The sequence below is a fragment of the Trichomonas vaginalis genome, chromosome IV (genome assembly GCF_026262505.1).
Source record: "Trichomonas vaginalis G3 chromosome IV, whole genome shotgun sequence".
Classification (NCBI taxonomy): Eukaryota; Parabasalia; order Trichomonadida; family Trichomonadidae; genus Trichomonas; species Trichomonas vaginalis.
Genome location: NC_067206.1, coordinates 39,561,407 through 39,580,420, shown reverse-complemented (window position 1 = coordinate 39,580,420; position 19,014 = coordinate 39,561,407). Strand labels below are relative to the sequence as shown.

Genomic DNA, 19,014 nt, shown 5'->3' with positions numbered 1-19,014 from the left:
AATCCCGATATTTTCGTTTTGTATAATAAAATACTAACAATTTTTATCATTTTCTGGTGCTTCTACTTCTTCTGAAAAAACATGGTATGGTAGTGCAAACAATCTATTATTTCTCTGATGCTCATAGGCAAATAGTTCTTTTTGTGTAAAAATACCGGTAGGAATGACAGCCGGAGTTGATTCATCCGGAGGAAGATCATCAGGCATAATACCTATTCCGTGTTTCGCCGATAGATATGAAAGGGCAATCGGCTGGAGAACCTCGCGATCAGGATAATATTTATCAAAATTCTCCCAATCGCGAATCATTCTTTAAAAATTTTTAAAAATTTATTAAAAAAGTGACACCAATCACCAAACAAATACAATGATTCAGCAAATTCGATAAAGGATTTTAATTAATTGATCTAAATAGGATGCATTTTCCTTTGAATATATTAAAAATACTTCAGGAATTTAAATTTTGATATAAAAATTCAATTAATTATTGTATTTTAATATGATAAAAAGTATTGTCCTATTTTATTTCCACTATTTATCGTTCTAAAATTACCTAAATCCCATAAAATATCCTAAAAAATCTAATCTTAATACCATTTCATATAAAATAATTCCAAAAATTTTTGAGATTCATAATTTCCAATGAAGGATTCTAGATTATTGTTCTTATTTCCTAAGATTTGAAAAAAATTTGGAATTTTAGCAATTTGTCAGAATCATTCATTCTTATAAACAAGCTTGTTTCTCCGAGCAAATTTGCTATTTAAGAATATTTCCATCAAAATTCAAGTTAAATCAAAAGAAAATCAAATATAATATCTAACGCTATCCTTTTTGACAATTCATACCCCCTTGTAATTCATTACTGCATCAAAAACTCTAGAATTTATTAACTTATTTAAAATTTAACCTTTAAATCCAGTTAGTTGCTAAGAGCCAAGAAACCATCGAACATTTCTTACAAATGTTTACTTCTAAGAAAGCTTAAATCCTATATTATTCCAAAATGTAATTTTTATTCTTCCTCACATTCTCTATAAACTCATTGAATGCAATCAATAACACATTTCTTGATAAGCTACAAAATACCTGCAATCTAATTCATAAAAAAATATTAGTTTATTCGCATAATTAAATTAATAACATTTCATTACTTTCTAATTATAAAACAATATCACTTGTTTTTATAATTTTTTCTTCAAACTATTGAGTCTGACATTAATTCTATTGATATAAAACTTTTCAGTCACTGAAATATCCTTCTTTGTCATTGAATTCTTTAAGAATTCTTCAATGCTTGAGTTCGATGCAGCTTGGAGGCCTTTTTGAGTACCTGTGGCTGCTTCAATCAATTCAATAAAGGAAAACAAGTATTCTGAGTTATTAAACTCATCTGCCTTGTTAAATAATCTCTGAAGAGAATCTCCTTCATTGAGATAATCTCTTGCTTCTTGAGTACTATAGATTTTTGTCAATGCTTGAATTATCAGGTTCTTATGTTCCAAGCCGCATTTTTCAAATAGATCAATCACCAATGATACTTTTGGTGCGATTTTCACAACAACATTAGGACATACTATAAGTGATGAAAGCATTAACAAAGGGTATGGCATCAATTTTGAATCTGAAAGAGAATTTATTGCCAAAGTAACAGAAGATAAACCTGACTTTGACATTGGATAAGTTACAACAAAAGCACTGAAGACATGAAAAGCAAGAAATTTATCAATTCTTTGACTTGAGTTGGATAATTGAAAATCTCCAGAAAATCAGCACCTTCGTATGTCAGAGAAATTGTTCCAAACAATCTCAGTGCATAAACTTTGAGTTTACTCTTTTCTGAGAGATTGGCTGAAAGGAAAGTTTTAAGGGCCCTGTTTAACGGTTTTGAGTATTTCTTGCCTGAAAGAGAAGAATAAAAATAGATCATGCAAGATGCAGCAATTGCAGAAACTGCATCACAATCTGTGTTCATCAGCATGGAGATCTCTCTTCCTGAATCAAAGAAATAGCTTTTTGTTTCATCATTTTGCAGGTAGAAATACGTCAACTTCAAAGACATTAAAACAATCTTTGCGTCAGGAACCTTATATAAAGATTTGATGAAATCAATATATTTTGTAGTAATAACCAAACTTAATTTTGTCTTTGTAAATGCAAATGATGAGATCGCAACGAATTCGGCGAGATCATCCATTGACTTAAGTTTTGTCAAAGATTTGGGAAGGAATTCTACAAATTGGAGAAGTTGATCATCGGAAATAGACATTTTACAAACAGATAATAAGATGCAAAACGCCAATTCCAAATCTTTTCTTCCAATTTGTTCAATGATTTCATCATTTGGTAAAATCAATTGTAATAATGCATTTAATCCATTGGCATTCAAGAAATCCTTTTCCAAACTTCCTTTTTCGATTAAAATCTTAATTATTTGAAGCACTTCTGTTAAAATCTCTCCTCCTGGAATCATATTGCTAATTGCTGGATCAATTGCTACAGCAAAATGAAAAATATATGAGGCTTTTTGAATCATTTCAAGAAATATTTTCGCAGCTTGTTTTCTGAGATTCATGTTACTGGCTTGAAGAAAAGCTGCTAATTTATACATGAAAACACCTGATGCTGGAGGTTCGATGCCATTTTCTAGTGCTGAACGAATTAATACCAAAATATCAGTCAATGAAGTGCTTCCCAATTTTTGGAATGAAGAGAAAATTGAATGATAAATCGCAGGTACATTAAAACCTGTAGAAATAAATCTACAGAAAATAGAATAGATCTTTTCAACCATTAAGAGTGAATCAGTTCTGGTGAGTATTTCAGATAACATTAAAGGAATTTCTGAGTTCTTGATTGTTTCACACCATTCATCATGAACGCACATTCTTGCAATTTCTAAAACTGCATTTGCATACTCTTTTCCTTTGAGTAAGATCATGAAACCTGGAATCAATGCTTGATTAGCATTTTGAGATTCAACTAATGCCAAAATACTTGCTTCATTTTGTGGATCGTAAGATTGCCTTCTCTTTACTGGAGATTGAATCAGACTGATTGACTGAGATCGTTGACCTCTAACCAATGAATGCTGTGCATTTGATATCGAATCTTGTCTAGGTGAAATCTTTGGAAGATTTGAAACACTTCCTGTTTTCGAGATTTGAGATTCTTTAAATTTTTGAATTTCAGCTACGATAGGATCTTCCGAAAATCGACCGAGATAAGACAAGACATCAGACATGTTCGTTCCTGGGAAAACAACTCCTCCTGATGCAATTGCTTTTGCAATTGAATCCATTGTTGGCCTTCTTTGCGGATCAGCGTCCCAACAAAACTTGATCATCTTTGCAATTTTTGGAGGAGCACTTGATGGAAGTAATGGTCTTGTTCCATTTTTTACAACGTTTGCAGCAACTTGAACTTGTGACATTCCTCTGTATGGAATATCGCATGTCAAAATTTCCCATAATAAAATTCCTTAGGAATATACATCTGCTTTTTCTGTATATGGTTCATTATTGATAACTTCTGGTGCTTCCCATTGCGCTGTTCCAACTCCTCCAGTCATCAAATCTCTCGACTGTGGAACAAACCTTGAAATGCCAAAGTCACAGATTTTTGGATATTCATCAGCATCAAGTAATATGTTTAATGATTTGATATCTCTGTAAATATAGTTATTTCTGTGCATGTATGATAATCCAATGGCAACTCCCAATGCAATGATTGTTCTTTGAGTTGGTGTCGGAGGAATGTTTGAATGAAGACATTTGAAAAGATTTTCTTTTGGCATGAATTCTGAAACAATATAATAAGGAGGTTCTTGAGTTACTCCAATTAATCCGATAACTGCAAAGTGATTCATTTTGGCCTGAATTTCAATCTCACGCTTGAACGCTTTAAAGGATGATTCTGTAAATTCATAACTGTGAAGAATTTTTACGGCAACTATTTTTTGCGTACTTTGCTGAATTCCTTCATATATATCGGCAAATCCACCTGCTCCAATCTTTTTCTTGACGGAAATGTCCGGTTTTGAGAGGAAAAATCTTTCAGATAAATCTAATCATTTCATTAAGTCGCTTTCAACAACATTGTTTTGTGGAATGTTGTTTTATGTCATCATTGTAGTAAAGTCTGTGAGATGATTTTTGTATTGAACAATCTTTTCATTAATTTGTGATAAACTTTTTGTCGAAAGAATGTTTTGGTTAATCAATTCTGTCAAATGTTCAATAATATCATGTATATCACCTTGATCATCGTATGAATCTTGATTCAAGTCATTTGTCATTATATTTTGAGGAAGAAATTGAAAATTAGTACAATGATCATTAAATTCTATTTTGAAACTCATTATATAATTTTTAACATATTGGATATCCATTTTTTCAATGAACGGTATAAAATTGTCATTGGTCAAACCAGAAAATAAGTCCTTTAGGTTATTAAGTAAAATTACAAGTTCTTGGAGTTTTTTAACTTGCTTTGGAGATGGCTTATCGCATGGATATTCGATTTGTCTGATAATTTTTCTAAATTTGCTCAATTGTTGGCAAAGGTTTGCTAATTTAGCACGATGAAGGATGACTAACTTGTAAATCTGGAATATACCAAAAATCTCCGAATTGATGTTTTGAAACCATTCAGAATAAGAAAAATCAGAGGGTGTAGGCATTTATGAATTTGACAAATTTTATCTGAATTTTATGTATGAATAATTTGTGGGATGAAAAAAAAAAAAAAAAAAAAAAAAGGGTAGTGGGGCTTCCAGGCACTTCGTGCCTTCTAGCCCTGATGATGTTTAGTAATAAATGAAGTTTTTTATTCGGAAAATTGTTAGTCTTCTGGGTCGAAAACATTATATATAATGTGTCACTTTTCACAAATTATATATGTTTTCATGTTTTGTCAAACATGAACGTACATGTTTTGTCAAGACTTCTTCTTCGTAAATGAAAAAAAAAAAAAAAAAAAAAAAAAAAAGGAAGTGGGGCTTCCAGGCACTTCGTGCCTTCTAGCCCTGAAGATGTTTAGTATAAATGAAGTTCTTATATACGGGTCTTCCAGGAGCTTTTCACAAATTATATATGTTTTCATGTTTTGTCAAGACTTCTTCGTAAAATCAGACAAAAATAATGTTTAGGGTAGAAGGTTAGATATAACCTCTTTTCTAACCTCTTTTCTACCCTCTTGAATTTTCAAGACTTCTTCGTACATGTTTTGTCACTTTTCTGTCACTTTTCAGGGAAAAAACATTTTTATTATATATATAAAATGAATTTTACAAAACCACCGTTACCCTTCTTTGGAAATAAGAGTAGATGTAAAGATATTCTATTGAGAGAACTTAAGAAACTACCGAATGGTCTAACATTTGTAGACTTGTTCGGTGGAAGTTTCTATATATCTCATTTGTGCCATACAATATTTCCTGACTCAAAGATTATATGCAATGACTTCGACAACTATATGAACCGTCTCAAACATATACCAGACACAAACAAAATATTGAAAGAGTTAAAAGAAAAGATACCTATAGGTAAGATGGAACGTATACCATTAGATAAGAAAAATACTGTCAGAGAGGTTTTGAAAAAGGCAGAGTATATTGACTGGGATAGTATATCTGCTAGACTATTATATAGTGGTGCTATAAGAGTTCATGACATTGAAACACTTATGTCAAAAGTTTTATATCTTAACTATACAAATGTTTTCAAAGAGAACATAGAAAAATATATTGAGGGTATAGAGTTTGTGAGATGTCATTGGACAGAGTTGTATGAAAAATATAAAGACAAGGAAAATGTTTTCTTTATAGTGGACCCGCCGTTCTATAACACATGGGATTTTCAATACCAAGTAGACTGGACTTTGAGAGACTCTTTAGAAACTTTAGACGTTTTACATAACCATCCATGCTTTTACTTTACATCCGATAAAAGTGGTTTGGAAACCGTTATGAGATGGTTAGAGGACATACATGACTATGAGTTTAGATACGATAAGATAGAATATGAGAGAGGTCCTATAAACTGGAGAAAGTGTCATAACAAAGAAATTTTATTGGTAAGTAAATGTGGTTTGAAATAGGACTACTTGTTTTAGGTTTTTTCCATTGTGTCATTTACTTATTTGACGTGGCAGAAAGATATAGAGAATATGAAGATGAACCAATGTCTGCAAATGTTCAGCATATGTACTCGAAGAGATATTTTTATCTAATATTAAAATGGACGCACAGAACTTAGCGAATGCACAGCAACCTGGACAACCAAACCCAGAAGAATATTCCAAATGAAGTTAGAATACAAACTGCAATGGCAAACTATGGTCAAGTGCCAACAGATGACAAATGCAAACTGCCATGAAATGACGCTGCGTTAGGTTTGCCACCATGGTATGCAAATATGAGATGGAAAGAGTTTTATACAAACCCTGAAGTGGGATATAACAACTTTATGCAGATGACGCGAACACAGGAGTTGACCCAGAATATGTTTTCTTACCAGAGGAGAAACAGAATGTATGAGCTCCAGTTAAATAATGCTATGGAACTCAACAGGAACGTAAGAGACTAGGTGGACATTAGATTTTTACATATAGTAAAATGGGTTTCTTTGGAAGAATAGGAAACTTCTTTCGAAATGTTGGAAGAGGTATATGGAATGGAATAAAATCTGTCGGAAGAGGAATTTGGAACGGAGTCAAAAATATTGGTAAAAGAGTAGGTCAGTTTGTTGGTATTATACCTAAAGACCCTGAACCAGAAGAACAAGCTCCTGTTATACAACAGCCTGAACCTGCACCACAGTCAAGTTGGCAACCAAATCCAACACCTCAACCGTATTAAAATTATATTTTTACCGTTCGATAGTAGTTGTATATGAAACTAAGTTCTAAGTAAAACGCATGGTATAATGGAAATTATTCTTTTTCTTCCATCTGTAGTAAACCATACTTGAAAGTCTGAAATACTTCCACTTGGTGGTTCGTATAACTTTGTAGGTTTTTCGTAAAAGTCATTTGCCAAGCATAAGAAAGATTTTGGGCGCCAGAAAATGAAAGCATGAACAATAATAGCAGCTGGGTCGAAAACATCTTTAAATAAATATGGTTCATCTCTTGCATATCGACTGTAAATATTTGCTAAAGGAAGTTCGACTTCTGAATTTAACATTCTTTGCAAATAATACCATGACATTGCAGTGAATTCTGTATATATTTGTTCGTCTTTCTTTGGATTGTCTTCGTAGATTTGAAATGACACTTGTGAATTTTGTTTGTCATATACAATTCTCACATAAAAGTGTGCTCTCGGTATTTGCATATTCATCAGCATATTTTGCATAACATGAATTTATTTTATCTTCTATATTTTTTAACGCAGTCTGTAGAGAAGATGAAAGGTCAACTTGTATTAGCTCAATTTCTTCCCACATTTTTCGTTTCCCTTCAGATATATAATCTATATGAAACCTTACAATAAATGGAAAAAACTTTTATCTTCTACAGACACAAACTTCATTCTACGAAAGCCAATAGCTTTTGTGACAGATGGGTCTCTTAACCATCTTAATGGGTAGTCAAAACGATAGCCTTCATGCTTTACGGTCTCTGTCTCAAACTTTTGACCGACATTAGTAAAAAGTTCATCTAATGGTTTAGTTGTAGCAACTCTTGAATTTTCTTTTTCTATTGGAAGCATATTTTATCTAGAATTAAAAATGTCAAATGAAACAGCGTCTATGAGAGAAATACAACACAACCGACAACTCATTATACAAGCTCTAAATAAGAACACAACAAACTTTTCAAACTATTCTAAGATATCTGAGTCATTGAAAGAAGGAAACTTAAAACTGACATTAAACCCAATGACAGATGAGTTTCTGTTTCAAGACAATAAGAACCATACTGTCTGTATAAATCCAACAAAAGGAACTTTAAACGAGAAACCTATATCTGAACTTCTTTTGAAAGCAGATATTGACAACAAAGCTGACAAAGAATATGTAGACGATGCAATAGCAAAAGAAGAAGAAAGAGCTAACAAAGCTTATGCAACGAAAGAACATACTCATCCTGAACTAGCGGACAAAACATATGTTGACAATAAAATGTCAAGTGAAGTGACAAGAGCTGACAAAGAATATTCTAAAAAGACTCATACACATACCATTGCAAATATTACAAACTTACAAGAAACCTTAAACAGGAAAAGTGACGTTGGACATACACATACCATTGCAAATATTGCAAACTTACAAGAAACATTAGAGACAAAAGCAGATAAAAATATGTCAATGAAATATACCAAAGTTTAGTTGGAACAACAAAAAATATTGAAACTATTGTTGGTGACTTTTCTATCTATGAAGAAAACAAATATTTTAGATGGGAGTTTGTACAGTCCTTAAGAATTATACGGTGTAAACTCATTCCGAAAAATAACAATGAAATGTATGTAAGCTATATAAAGAACGATGGTACACAAGTTAAAGTTTCCATTAGACAACAACTGCTACTTAAACTTCTATGGAGACGAACAAAAGAAATATTTAAGAGTTTATGAAATGGCAGATATGACATTGCCTGACCCAGCTCCAGCACCATACTATTATGACTATGGTGTTGACGTCAGAATACTACACGCAGACCCAAAAAAGCAAACATTCTATTTAGATTTTTATAGATATAAAAGATATAATGCAATAGAAAAACGAGAATAGTATACTATTATACAGATGACAGAAATAAATATTATAGTCAAGACTTTACCTACCCTGAAAACATAAGATTATATTATAAAAAATATTCTGACACAAACCAGAAGAAACCTGAAATAGTTGCACTATATTTTAAGTTCAAAAGAGACAAATCCTATAATATCTCATATGTTTGATTTAATGAACCCAGTAGGTTCTATTTACACGTCAATGGAAGCAAGAGGTCCTCAAGCAATGTTTGGTGTTGGTGCATGGGAACAAATAGTCGACAGGTTTTTGTATTGTGCAAACTCTTCAAAGGAAACAGGTGGAAGTAAAACGATTTCAGGTGAAAACCTACCTGCACACAGTCACTACATAGATTTAAGTACATCTCAAGCAGGTTGGCATAAGCATAGATATTGGGATTGGTCAGGAATGACAAAAGGTAAAGGATATGAATTTAAAGACGACGTTAAGTTTGCTATAAATTTGTTACTGGATGACACGCAGGGAGATGGAAACCATACACATCGCGTTTCAGGGTATACGCAAACAACGGGACAGAGTAAAGACTACATGCCACCTTACATGACAGTTTACGCATGGTATAGAATTGCTTAGTCGTCATTTTCAACTTCTTTAGCATATTCGTCAGGAGTTGTCTTATATTTGTTAGGAACTGTCTTTGAAAGTATACCACCTTGAACTTTGACAAGTTTGAAACGAGGTCTGACAATAGTAGTTTTATCTTCTGCTTGCAGTGTGTACATTTTGCCATGTTTGCCTAAAACTTCATAATATTCTCTTGTATACTTTCTTCTATTTTTACGAACACGAATGCGAGTACCTGTCGAGTTCCCATTGTTGTCATAGTCAATAGTATTTTCATATGGGTCGCGTTTAGGTATTTCTATTTTTACTTTGTCACCTTTCTGAAGTTTGAAGCCCGGCATTCTTTCTTGTTTGTCTCTTTTGACTAAATTGTTAAATATATAGTCTTTCTCTAAGTCAGGGTTGTTTTTCATTTCTTCGGGGAGTGGTTTCCCAAACCTTTTTGTTTACGGTTATTGTAAATATTTAAAACTTGTCTCATCTTTGCCTGGAGAAGTGTCTATACTTGTCGTCATATGACATTTCATTTGCTTCACCACCTTGTGGTTGGTTTAAGTCTCTTAAGATTTTTATACAACTGTCAATGACACCAAGAGCAGAATGGTTTTGGTCGACAATGAAATATTGGTTTACATTTTTTGAACGCAGATAGTTTTTAATATCGTCTGATTTGAAAGAACTTTCACAGTCAGATGTCAGTTTTGTTGGATGGTATTTGTCAACGAATATTGTCAAAGCAGTTTTCACATCTAAAATATTTTTGGACCATAATGGTATGGCTTCACAGTATCTTGTGTTTTGACCGACAAATATTAGCCAGTATGGTGGTCCATCTTCTCTATACCTCGGAATGTTTTCCAAGATATCCATAAACCAAGCATTTGGTGTTGAACTAAAGATTTTTACCATGAGTGCTTTCTTTGTCGCTTTAGAAACATAGGGGTCCTTGTTTGGATTCGTCATTTTTTAACCCATAAGAAATGGGTTTATTTGGCGCATTAGCAGGAGTTGCATCCAGATTTTTGCCCGCAGTGGGAACAATAGCCAGAGGTGTATTTGGAGTTGGAAGGAAGATTTTGAGTACATTAGGTATACTGAAAGAGAAAGCACAACCTATTATACAAACCGTACAGAAAGGTTGGGAGGTAGCACGAGATGCAGCAAATCTTATTCCAAATCCTGAAACAAGAGGAAAAGTTCAAGGATGGATGGACAATGTAGGAAGACAAGCAGGAAACTATTATAACAAAGCAAATGACTACTATAACCAAGCAGGACACTATATGGACCAAGGTGAAAGATTCTTTAACAGAGGATATAACCATGCACAACAATGGGTAAACAATAACCAACCTCAACCGCCTCAAACGTGGGGAATGTAAAGTTTTTTACTGAGATGAAATGAACAATACAGCATTGAGACAAATGGGTTCAAGATGGATTTGTCGACTTCCAGCAGTTACACAACCACGTGTTTGTCAAGTTCTTCCTATACCTCAGGAAGTTTTAGACCGACTTAAAAAACAACAACAACCAGTTGAAAACAAACCAAACTAAAATTTTTTACTGAGATGAAATGACCGAAGAAGTTGAAACGGTAGATTTGACACCACAAACAAAAAGTTCAGAACCATTGTCAAAACCTGTCAAAGAACTTACAGATGAAGAGAAAAATTCAATAATAGAAAGTGCCAGGTCTGGAAATACAAACCCTAACTATAAAGTCACTTTTCATAGAAATGGAACGGCTAGTATCTCAAAAAAGAAACAGACTCTCACAAATAAAATATTGAAGTCTGAAGGAGCTTTCGAGACAACAGATGGAAAAGTTTACTTCACTGACCAACAGTTCATTATAGAACATCTCATTGACTTAGAGTCGAAATATTCTAAACTTTACAACAAACACAAAAAGTTGAAAGGAAAACAAAAACAAATGGCATATGATATTTACGAAGATGTTGACGACACAACCATACCTGCAAGTGAAGTAAAGTCAGGTGAACCGAAAAGTGACGAAAGACCGATAGAAGAAGGGGAGCCAAAAACTGAAGATAAACCAAAACCAAAGTTTAGTTTCCAAACTAAACCAAGTCAACCTTCATTAGCTGGTATGGGTTGGCGTCAAAGACTTATGGCAGCAGGCGGTTATGTTAAGTAAAGAAAAAAATATTTTTTTATTTTTATAAAAATGTCCCCATATAGAATGGATAGAAAATCTGCTAGAATAAAAGCAGAGTTACAAAGATATGGTTGGAGAGTTTCGAAGAATTTTAAATATAGGAAGGGAAGACCCATAAAAGTCTATGACAAACTGGCTGGTCTGACCTATGAAATGGACTTGGAAACAGCACGCACAAATTATCCAAACAGGTTAGAGAGGTTAGAAGAAGAACGTCTTATGAACATGCCTTTCGATGTTAGTGAACCTCAAGTTGAAGGACACGACGGCTTTGCCAGATTCTACTGGAAACATGACGAACAATTGCATCCTTTGAGAAGGAAAAAAGGAAAAGGTGAAGATGCACATGCTCCCATGGAAAGAACAAGATATGCATATGAAAAGTACCGTGAAGTTAGAAGTCAAATTACATCTGTCGAACCTTTACAGTAAACTTTGACGAAGGAAAGAACAAAGAAGGCTTCATGGGAGTACTTGCTGCCATACAAGACGGAAATAAGAAAGGATACAATCTCAGACTAACCGTAACAGATTTAGATGGTCACATTTACTATGCGCATGGCAATGAACAAACAGCCGCACAACTTCTTGACGCTTTCAAGACTACAAAGAGAGAACAAATGGTTGACTCCGACTCAGACATTTTGAATGCGATTGAAGGGATTGCAAGCGTGAAGTTCGAATGGTACCAACCCAACCCTCAAGCAGTCAGACAACATGCTGGGTATTTCCCGTTCATAAACAAGTCTGACATTAACTTAACCAGGTATGGAATTTACAATTCAATTGAAACAATTGTCAATGAACCTTGTATTCTTACATGTCTCAGGAACTCTGGTCTTGTTTCAGAAGAGAAAATGAAGTATCTTGAGTCATGTGTGAAGACAAGGTACATGCTCAGAGGTCAATTGGCTAAAATTGCACCGTTGGCAAATGTGAATATCCGAGTCAACATTCCGACTGAGAAAGGTTCTTCACATGACGACTATGTTGTTGACTTCAAATTGCCATGGTTGAAGATTGTAATTGTCCACAACCACTTCATGTTGAACGAAAGTCTTATGTTCGGAAAAGGCAAGTGCAACATTGTCAGAGCTGTTAACATTCTTTTCGAGAAAGGTTTGTTGGAACCAATTCCAGATGACAAGCTGACAGAAAGTTTTGTACCAAAAGACGAAACAAACTTTTCACTGTTAGCAAGACCAAAAGTTGTTCCAGACAAAGTTCTAGTACAAAAGAAGTACACAGTTCCAAAAGGAGTTGGATTGTTCGGATACCAACCTGAACCAGAAGAACTTCCAATGAGGTTGCAAGAACTTCAAGATGCTATAAACAAACTCCCATTGAGACATCCAATTGACGTCAAATTGTATTGGAGAGCATCTGAGTTAGGTCAGAAGGTTTTATATGAAACAGGTTGCTTCGACGATGTTTATGAGATAACAGGAGAAGTTTCTCAGAAGATAAGAGACTCACTTGAATTTCCAAAAACTGGTCCGATTGGATGCGATAAGTTCGACTCAGATGAAAAAATATACTATGTCGACCTTAACGCCGCATACATGAGGTTCGTCCAATATATCCCGACTGGAATTCCAAACGAAGATGGTGAGTTCCCAGGAAGGAACTATACAGTTGGAAAAGTCATACAACAACTGTATGATATTAGGAAAGCTTCAAACCCCAAACTTGCAATGACATTAAAATTGCTTATGAATTCGACATGGGGGTATTCCATTAAAAAACCTCAAGAGATGAAGAGTAAACATTATGAGAAGGTCGACAACTTTGTTGAAAGGTTTTCTCCTTTTGTTTTGAAATACGAATTTACCGAAGGTGAAAGTGGCTTAGTAACCACATTAAAACCTATTGTCGAACATTGGTCTTACCCTCAGTTCGCAAAAGCAGTCCTTGACGAGTACAACAAATTCTTCTCCGAAGTCAAATCCAAAGTCAAGGTTTACTATGAGAACATCGACGCACTCATGACGAACGAAGAAGGCTATAACAAACTCATTGAAATGGGAATGGTCGGTGAAAAGATGGGCTGTTTTAAGCTAGATAAGGTATTTTCCGAAGTTCATGTAATATCGAAAAGGAAATATTGGGGCATACTTGAAGACGGCACAGAAATAAAACATTGCATGAAGTAAAAAATTTATTTTTTAAAACCATATATTTTTACATATATTAAATGTTTCAGGTTGAAAAACAAAGAACAAAAGTAGCAGATACAAAACCGTTAGACTATATCTTTACAAACGCCGGTAGGACTATATCAGATGAAGAAATTTCATCCCGTACTTACAGGTTTGACTATCCAATTCGTTGGCTTCAAAGTCCTTCAGATGCAAAGGCAATAGGATTTAGAAGAGTTTTGTTTTCAAATAGAACTAACGCTTTTATGTTTGCAGTATATTTTCATGGTCAGTATAGAGGTCCTAATGGTCTAATAGACAAATTTGATGAAATGAGAATCTTTACAATTCGTTCAGACGAAAGTCTTGAAAAAACTCTAAATGACTTTCAAACTCAAATAAACAAATACTACTGGGAATTTCAAGAAAAATACGATTCTTTACTAAATGGAACATACTATCTGAAACTAGAATATGACAAGATGAACTCCACAGTTTCATTTCAAAGGATTGAAAATAACCCTCCAAGAGATACACAGTTTTTATTTTGGGAAGTAGACAAACGTTCTTGGGCACAATTTCTTCGGTTACTAAACCAGAACGAACCATTACCACCTGACGGTCCGTTTAAATTTATACGCCCACCAACAGATTTGACAGTTTATAGAAACGTGTTCGACCCTCAAAATGTCATGTGTCATGCAAGTTTCAGTTCAAGCAACAACAGTTTTCTTTGTATTGGTAAGGACTTTTATGACTTTGCTTCTAAATTCTACGAACCACCTAGTAACAGTTTCTCTGACTTTCAAGTTTGGTTCACAACAAATGGTGTGCAACATATTATTCCATTGTACTATGACTTTTATCTCGAATTGTCTTTCATATATAACTACGGAAAAGTGCTGAAAAAGTATTGAATGTGAAGATATTAGAAAATAACATTTTTTCTAACATCGTAGAAAACTCATGAAAACAATTTATTTTTAAAACAATATATTTTTTTTATTTTATTTGAAATGTACGCTGAGTTTGTTGGAGAAGACCGTTGGGAAACTTGTTTGTTAGATGAGAAATATGAAATTCACTGTTGTGAGTCATTTGAAGTCAGAAACAAAAAGACAAAAAGAGTTTTAAGCGAATGGGAGGGAAATAACGGATATGCTAGGATGAGGATTGGTGGAAAACACTATTTTAAACATGTTGTCATTGCAACTCATTTTATACCGAATCCTAACAATTTACCTTTTGTAGACCATATAAACCATATAAGAAACGACAATAGACTTGAAAACTTACGTTGGGTCACTTATTCTGAAAACAATAAGAACAAGGGTAGATTTAGAGATATTGTATTCGAATTTGTCGACGAACTAGAAGATGAAACAATTGAAATTACAGACTATGGCAAGCATACGTTTGAGTTTTACTACTATAGCGAAGAACAAGACTCTTTCTACTTTTATACCGGCGTAAACTATAGGAAATTACAAGTATATTTTACTAAGGCGGGCTATGCTTATGTAAACACTAGAGATACAGATGGAAAATACGTTCGAATACTTCACTAACCAGATCTTAACTCTCAAACATTATACCTTACTAAAACCAAGATCTTTAACTCTCATTTGATACCTTAACTACAGATCTTAACTACTCATTATCCTTACTCATCTCTTAAACTCTCATACTATATCAGATCTTAACTCTTCATTACTACCTTTACTAACCAGATCTTAACTGTCATGTCATTACTACCCCTCTACCTTATCTACAACTAAGATCTTACTTCATTACTACCTTACTAACCAGATCTTAAGCCTCCATTACTACCTTACTGACCGAGAGTCTATACAACTCTCATTACTCACTTACTAACCAGATCTTAACTCTCTTACTACCTTACTTAACCAGATCTTAATCTACATTCTCCACTACCAGATTACACTCATTACCACTACTACCAATCTAGATTCATACCTCGACACTTCAATTACCACTTACCACCATGATTTCTCACATTCACTCAGTCTCATTACTACCCTATTCTTTTTAACCTTTTCTGATAATTACTGAAATAACACACAATCCTTTTTTTAGTCTTCAACCTTCTGATTATTTAACACCTTTCTTAAATCTCTTTAATTTTTTGAACTACGCCCCTTTAACTCTTCGCTAATCTGCCGATTTCACAAGACTTTGAACCATTACACTAACAACACCCTTACTTAACTTAATATCAACTCAAACACATGGTAGCTCTCTGATTTCAGATCTAACATGTTTCAAACACCCTCTTTATTCTATCATCTGAGTTATACTTTTCTATTATACTCAATACACTGACGTTCAACTAAACTGAACACTCTTAATCTAGACGTCAACAACCTATTCAACTTAATCATAAATGATTTGATTGAAATTTCCAAATTTTGGATTTATCATTCTTCACTCACTTAAACTCTCAACAGAGCTTAACAATATAAGCTAAATAAGTATATTTCATAGCTAAACTAAAATTAATTAATTGAAACCTTTTTCTCAGCTTTTTTCCTTTCAAACTAGAAAAAAAAGGAAGCGGAAAAAGGAACAAAGACACGATAACAGAGAAAAATGAAAAAAAATGAAGAAGAAAGAAGAAGAATAAAATCAATAGCATATTATATAATTGTGGCTCTAGGCCACGACGCTTAGCGTGGACAACGGCATCGCTCGCCCTCTCCGGGCTCCACCCTTTCCAGGCCACGAGGCCGATTTTCGCCCACTTCTTCTCTGAATTTCTTTGCCGCCGTCGCCAAGCTCCTGCGCAGAGCGGCCGCCGCAAAAATTGTGCCAGTTTTGCTACAACCCTATACCTACTTCATACTAGAAAAAACTGCAAATAAGTCATTCCTATATATACCTACCCTCCTTACCATACCTCGCACCCATAGTTTAGACATCCTGCTAACTGCTCCGAACTAATGCATTAGCAATTACATCGAAGAGAAATAACACCAAGAGTTTTGTAATGCCCCACATCCCAGTTGTTGATATTCGATATATAATAGATTGCATGTACTTTGTATGAAATATAACATATCTAATTATTGAGTTCTAAAATGAAAGGCAACATATCTTATGCACAGCAAAATTTTCCCCACGATCATTTTTTTTTGAATATGATCTTTCTTATTTATTATTGAGAATTGAAAAAAATAGTTTTTTCTCGACACTATTTCAATTCAGGCAAACAGCATCGAAATGTACAAGCCTCTCATTTAGTAAATAATTCTATTCTGTATATTTTGCATGTAGATTTCATTGCAATTTCTCTACTTCTATAGGTGACATGATTGCAAAGTCTCAACTACAAACAGCTCAAACTTTATTGATATATCTTCTGTAATATCGTCGAATTCGATTGTAATCAACTCTTAAGTGTAAATCGCACTGATCCGATAAGTTGAGATAAAGAGTTTCAATATGTAAATAGAAGTTTGTTGAACAAAAAGAAGAAACTTTGACGAAAAAAAACTATTGTTATTCCGATGATTATTTTGTAATTATTGTTAAAGGGTGCACGACGAGAGGATCATTGTAAATCAGAATTTAAAACCTTATTTTTAGGATTATCTTGGTACCTATTTAGGCTCGAAGCCAAATATCAAAAAATACAACAGTTGACTCCATTATGGCACCCTTCTTCACTGGAGGTCATTTTCTCATCCCTACGTATTTTTTCCCCTTTGATATCTCTTTTACAATTCGAAATCAAACCGTCAAAATGCAGTAGAAGAAAGGAGAATCGACTTAACTCGGTTGTAATACCGAAACAAATACATGATCATTTATTAATTTTTATCTTAGCATACATCAATTGTTTGAAAGCCTCATAACTTTCCATCAAATTTCTTCAAATACAAAACATTACAACATGTTGAATACTGTTCCATCATTCATTTTACCATACGCGTTTTTGGCAACCTTTATTGAGGATTGTTCTCGGCACTGCCTACCCTTCGGTCAACGACGGATAGGATATCGAGCGGCACAACATTAATCTCGAGGAATACGACATTATGTAACGTAACAAATGCTCCTGTGCGGATTTTTAACATCATTGTATGACTCAACCTTTTATCTAATACAACATTTTTCGCTCGCAGCATTTTAAGAAGCACATATAATTTTTTGACATCTCTAAATTAAAGGTAGCTGTTGAATAGACTCTCCCATTGAATCTCAATTTAATACGGGATATTTCTCTCAAATTAATCAAAAATCAGTGTTTCAAGAAACTTTGGATTATTCTTTTCCAAGAATGACTGTCATATTTTGAAAAATTACAGTAATTATATCAAGATTTAAAAAAGGTAATTTATCAAATTCTTAAATTCTTAATAAAAATAAATACCTTTTTTCCAGAGGATTTGGTGATTTTAAAAGCATGAGTATAAGTAAAAAATATCTACGATTTTAATGAAGGGAAATTGTTCTTATAGAGGTATATTATAATATATGCCTCATAAAAGGAACTAATTCCTCTTGATAGCTGGGAAACTTTCTACTGAAATACAACTTATCATTTGAGAAAGTTTCCACTTATCCTATTAGAACTAAAGGCTGTGAGGCACTAATATAATAATCAGTGGCTCATAGCCTTTAGTTTCTTATTAAAAACGAGAAAAACCTTGTTCGAAAATGACTAAACAATTTCGAAACAAGATTTTCTCGTTAAGGAGGGAATTGTTTCTTATGGGTTAAGTATGAATATATACTCATAAGGAAACATTCCTACTTGATAAGCTGGGAAACTAATCATAGAATAACTTATTCATTTGGACAGAAAAGTGGACACTTTACATGGCAACAAAATAGAGCCTAACTTTTGGAGAATACATTGAAGAATTGAATGAAATGCTTAAATGAGGCGGTTGATTTGAATCACTACCTCATAAGGTTAAGTTTCAATAATAAATTTGTTTGCAAATTTGTTATTCTTTTGCAATTATTTCTCTATAGCAATTTTACTCTTTTAGACGGGAATGTTGTTATCAATGATATATTAACATATAATATCTACCGATACGAACATTCCTCGCTATTGCTGAGAAACTTTGAAAGACAAATGTCCGAAACAATTCCTCAAGTTTCCATAGAATATATATATATAGATCCTAGACGTCCACTAGGCACTTGATTCTGGGTTAGTACCATAGAGCTACTAGTTCTCTAACCACTGAAACTGAATAAAATGTTATTTTAAAATTTTGGAATTGCTACAATTTCAAGCAATGACTATAAGATAGAATATACCATACACAGGTAGCAATATACATTGAGAAAGATAGGAGAAACTTTGTTCCGAATGTTAAACTATTCGCAC

The 19,014-nt window shown here is 33.6% G+C and overlaps 10 protein-coding genes and 2 pseudogenes across 12 annotated transcripts, besides 3 other annotated features; 7 read left to right on the top strand and 5 right to left on the bottom strand.

Moving 5' to 3' along the window:
* Window positions 1-33: 33 nt before the first annotated feature.
* TVAGG3_0250730 (uncharacterized protein) lies at window positions 34-309 on the bottom strand (the record flags this gene model as incomplete). Its single annotated transcript, XM_001303603.1, has 1 exon — window positions 34-309. One exon carries the CDS (start codon window positions 307-309, stop codon window positions 34-36), a length of 276 nt encoding a protein of 91 aa, XP_001303604.1.
* Window positions 310-1,684: 1,375 nt separating this feature from the next.
* Window positions 1,685-3,433, bottom strand: TVAGG3_0250710 (protein kinase protein; the record flags this gene model as incomplete). The annotated part of the gene is made up of 1 exon (XM_001303604.1): window positions 1,685-3,433. The coding sequence occupies one exon, from the start codon at window positions 3,431-3,433 to the stop codon at window positions 1,685-1,687; it is 1,749 nt and encodes a 582-aa protein (XP_001303605.1).
* A 48-nt stretch (window positions 3,434-3,481) lies between these two features.
* On the bottom strand, window positions 3,482-3,868 carry TVAGG3_0250720 (protein kinase protein; the record flags this gene model as incomplete). The annotated part of the gene is made up of 1 exon (XM_001303605.1): window positions 3,482-3,868. The coding sequence occupies one exon, from the start codon at window positions 3,866-3,868 to the stop codon at window positions 3,482-3,484; it is 387 nt and encodes a 128-aa protein (XP_001303606.1).
* Window positions 3,869-4,117: 249 nt separating this feature from the next.
* Window positions 4,118-4,681, bottom strand: TVAGG3_0250700 (protein kinase protein; the record flags this gene model as incomplete). The annotated part of the gene is made up of 1 exon (XM_001303606.1): window positions 4,118-4,681. One exon carries the CDS (start codon window positions 4,679-4,681, stop codon window positions 4,118-4,120), a length of 564 nt encoding a protein of 187 aa, XP_001303607.1.
* Window positions 4,682-4,735: 54 nt separating this feature from the next.
* Window positions 4,736-4,833: a terminal%2Cinverted (terminal inverted repeat of Maverick-3 transposon ID:TVAGG3_0250360).
* Window positions 4,736-19,014: part of a mobile genetic element that runs on past the window's edge.
* On the top strand, window positions 5,281-6,099 carry TVAGG3_0250690 (phage tail repeat-like family; the record flags this gene model as incomplete). Its single annotated transcript, XM_051228031.1, has 1 exon — window positions 5,281-6,099. One exon carries the CDS (start codon window positions 5,281-5,283, stop codon window positions 6,097-6,099), a length of 819 nt encoding a protein of 272 aa, XP_051113017.1.
* TVAGG3_0250680 lies at window positions 7,755-8,737 on the top strand (annotated as a pseudogene). The gene has a single exon. A coding segment is annotated over exon 1 (983 nt).
* On the bottom strand, window positions 9,335-10,199 carry TVAGG3_0250670 (annotated as a pseudogene). The gene has a single exon. A coding segment is annotated over exon 1 (865 nt).
* Window positions 10,731-10,886, top strand: TVAGG3_0250660 (uncharacterized protein; the record flags this gene model as incomplete). The annotated part of the gene is made up of 1 exon (XM_001330790.2): window positions 10,731-10,886. The coding sequence occupies one exon, from the start codon at window positions 10,731-10,733 to the stop codon at window positions 10,884-10,886; it is 156 nt and encodes a 51-aa protein (XP_001330826.2).
* Window positions 10,906-11,490, top strand: TVAGG3_0250650 (phage tail repeat-like family; the record flags this gene model as incomplete). The annotated part of the gene is made up of 1 exon (XM_051228030.1): window positions 10,906-11,490. The coding sequence occupies one exon, from the start codon at window positions 10,906-10,908 to the stop codon at window positions 11,488-11,490; it is 585 nt and encodes a 194-aa protein (XP_051113016.1).
* On the top strand, window positions 12,369-13,347 carry TVAGG3_0250640 (DNA/RNA polymerases family; the record flags this gene model as incomplete). Its single annotated transcript, XM_051228029.1, has 1 exon — window positions 12,369-13,347. A coding segment is annotated over one exon (979 nt), but the record flags the coding sequence as incomplete, so codon positions are not given.
* TVAGG3_0250630 (uncharacterized protein) lies at window positions 13,916-14,566 on the top strand (the record flags this gene model as incomplete). Its single annotated transcript, XM_051228028.1, has 1 exon — window positions 13,916-14,566. The coding sequence occupies one exon, from the start codon at window positions 13,916-13,918 to the stop codon at window positions 14,564-14,566; it is 651 nt and encodes a 216-aa protein (XP_051113014.1).
* TVAGG3_0250620 (His-Me finger endonucleases family) lies at window positions 14,666-15,129 on the top strand (the record flags this gene model as incomplete). The annotated part of the gene is made up of 1 exon (XM_051228027.1): window positions 14,666-15,129. A coding segment is annotated over one exon (464 nt), but the record flags the coding sequence as incomplete, so codon positions are not given.
* Window positions 18,470-19,014: a mobile genetic element.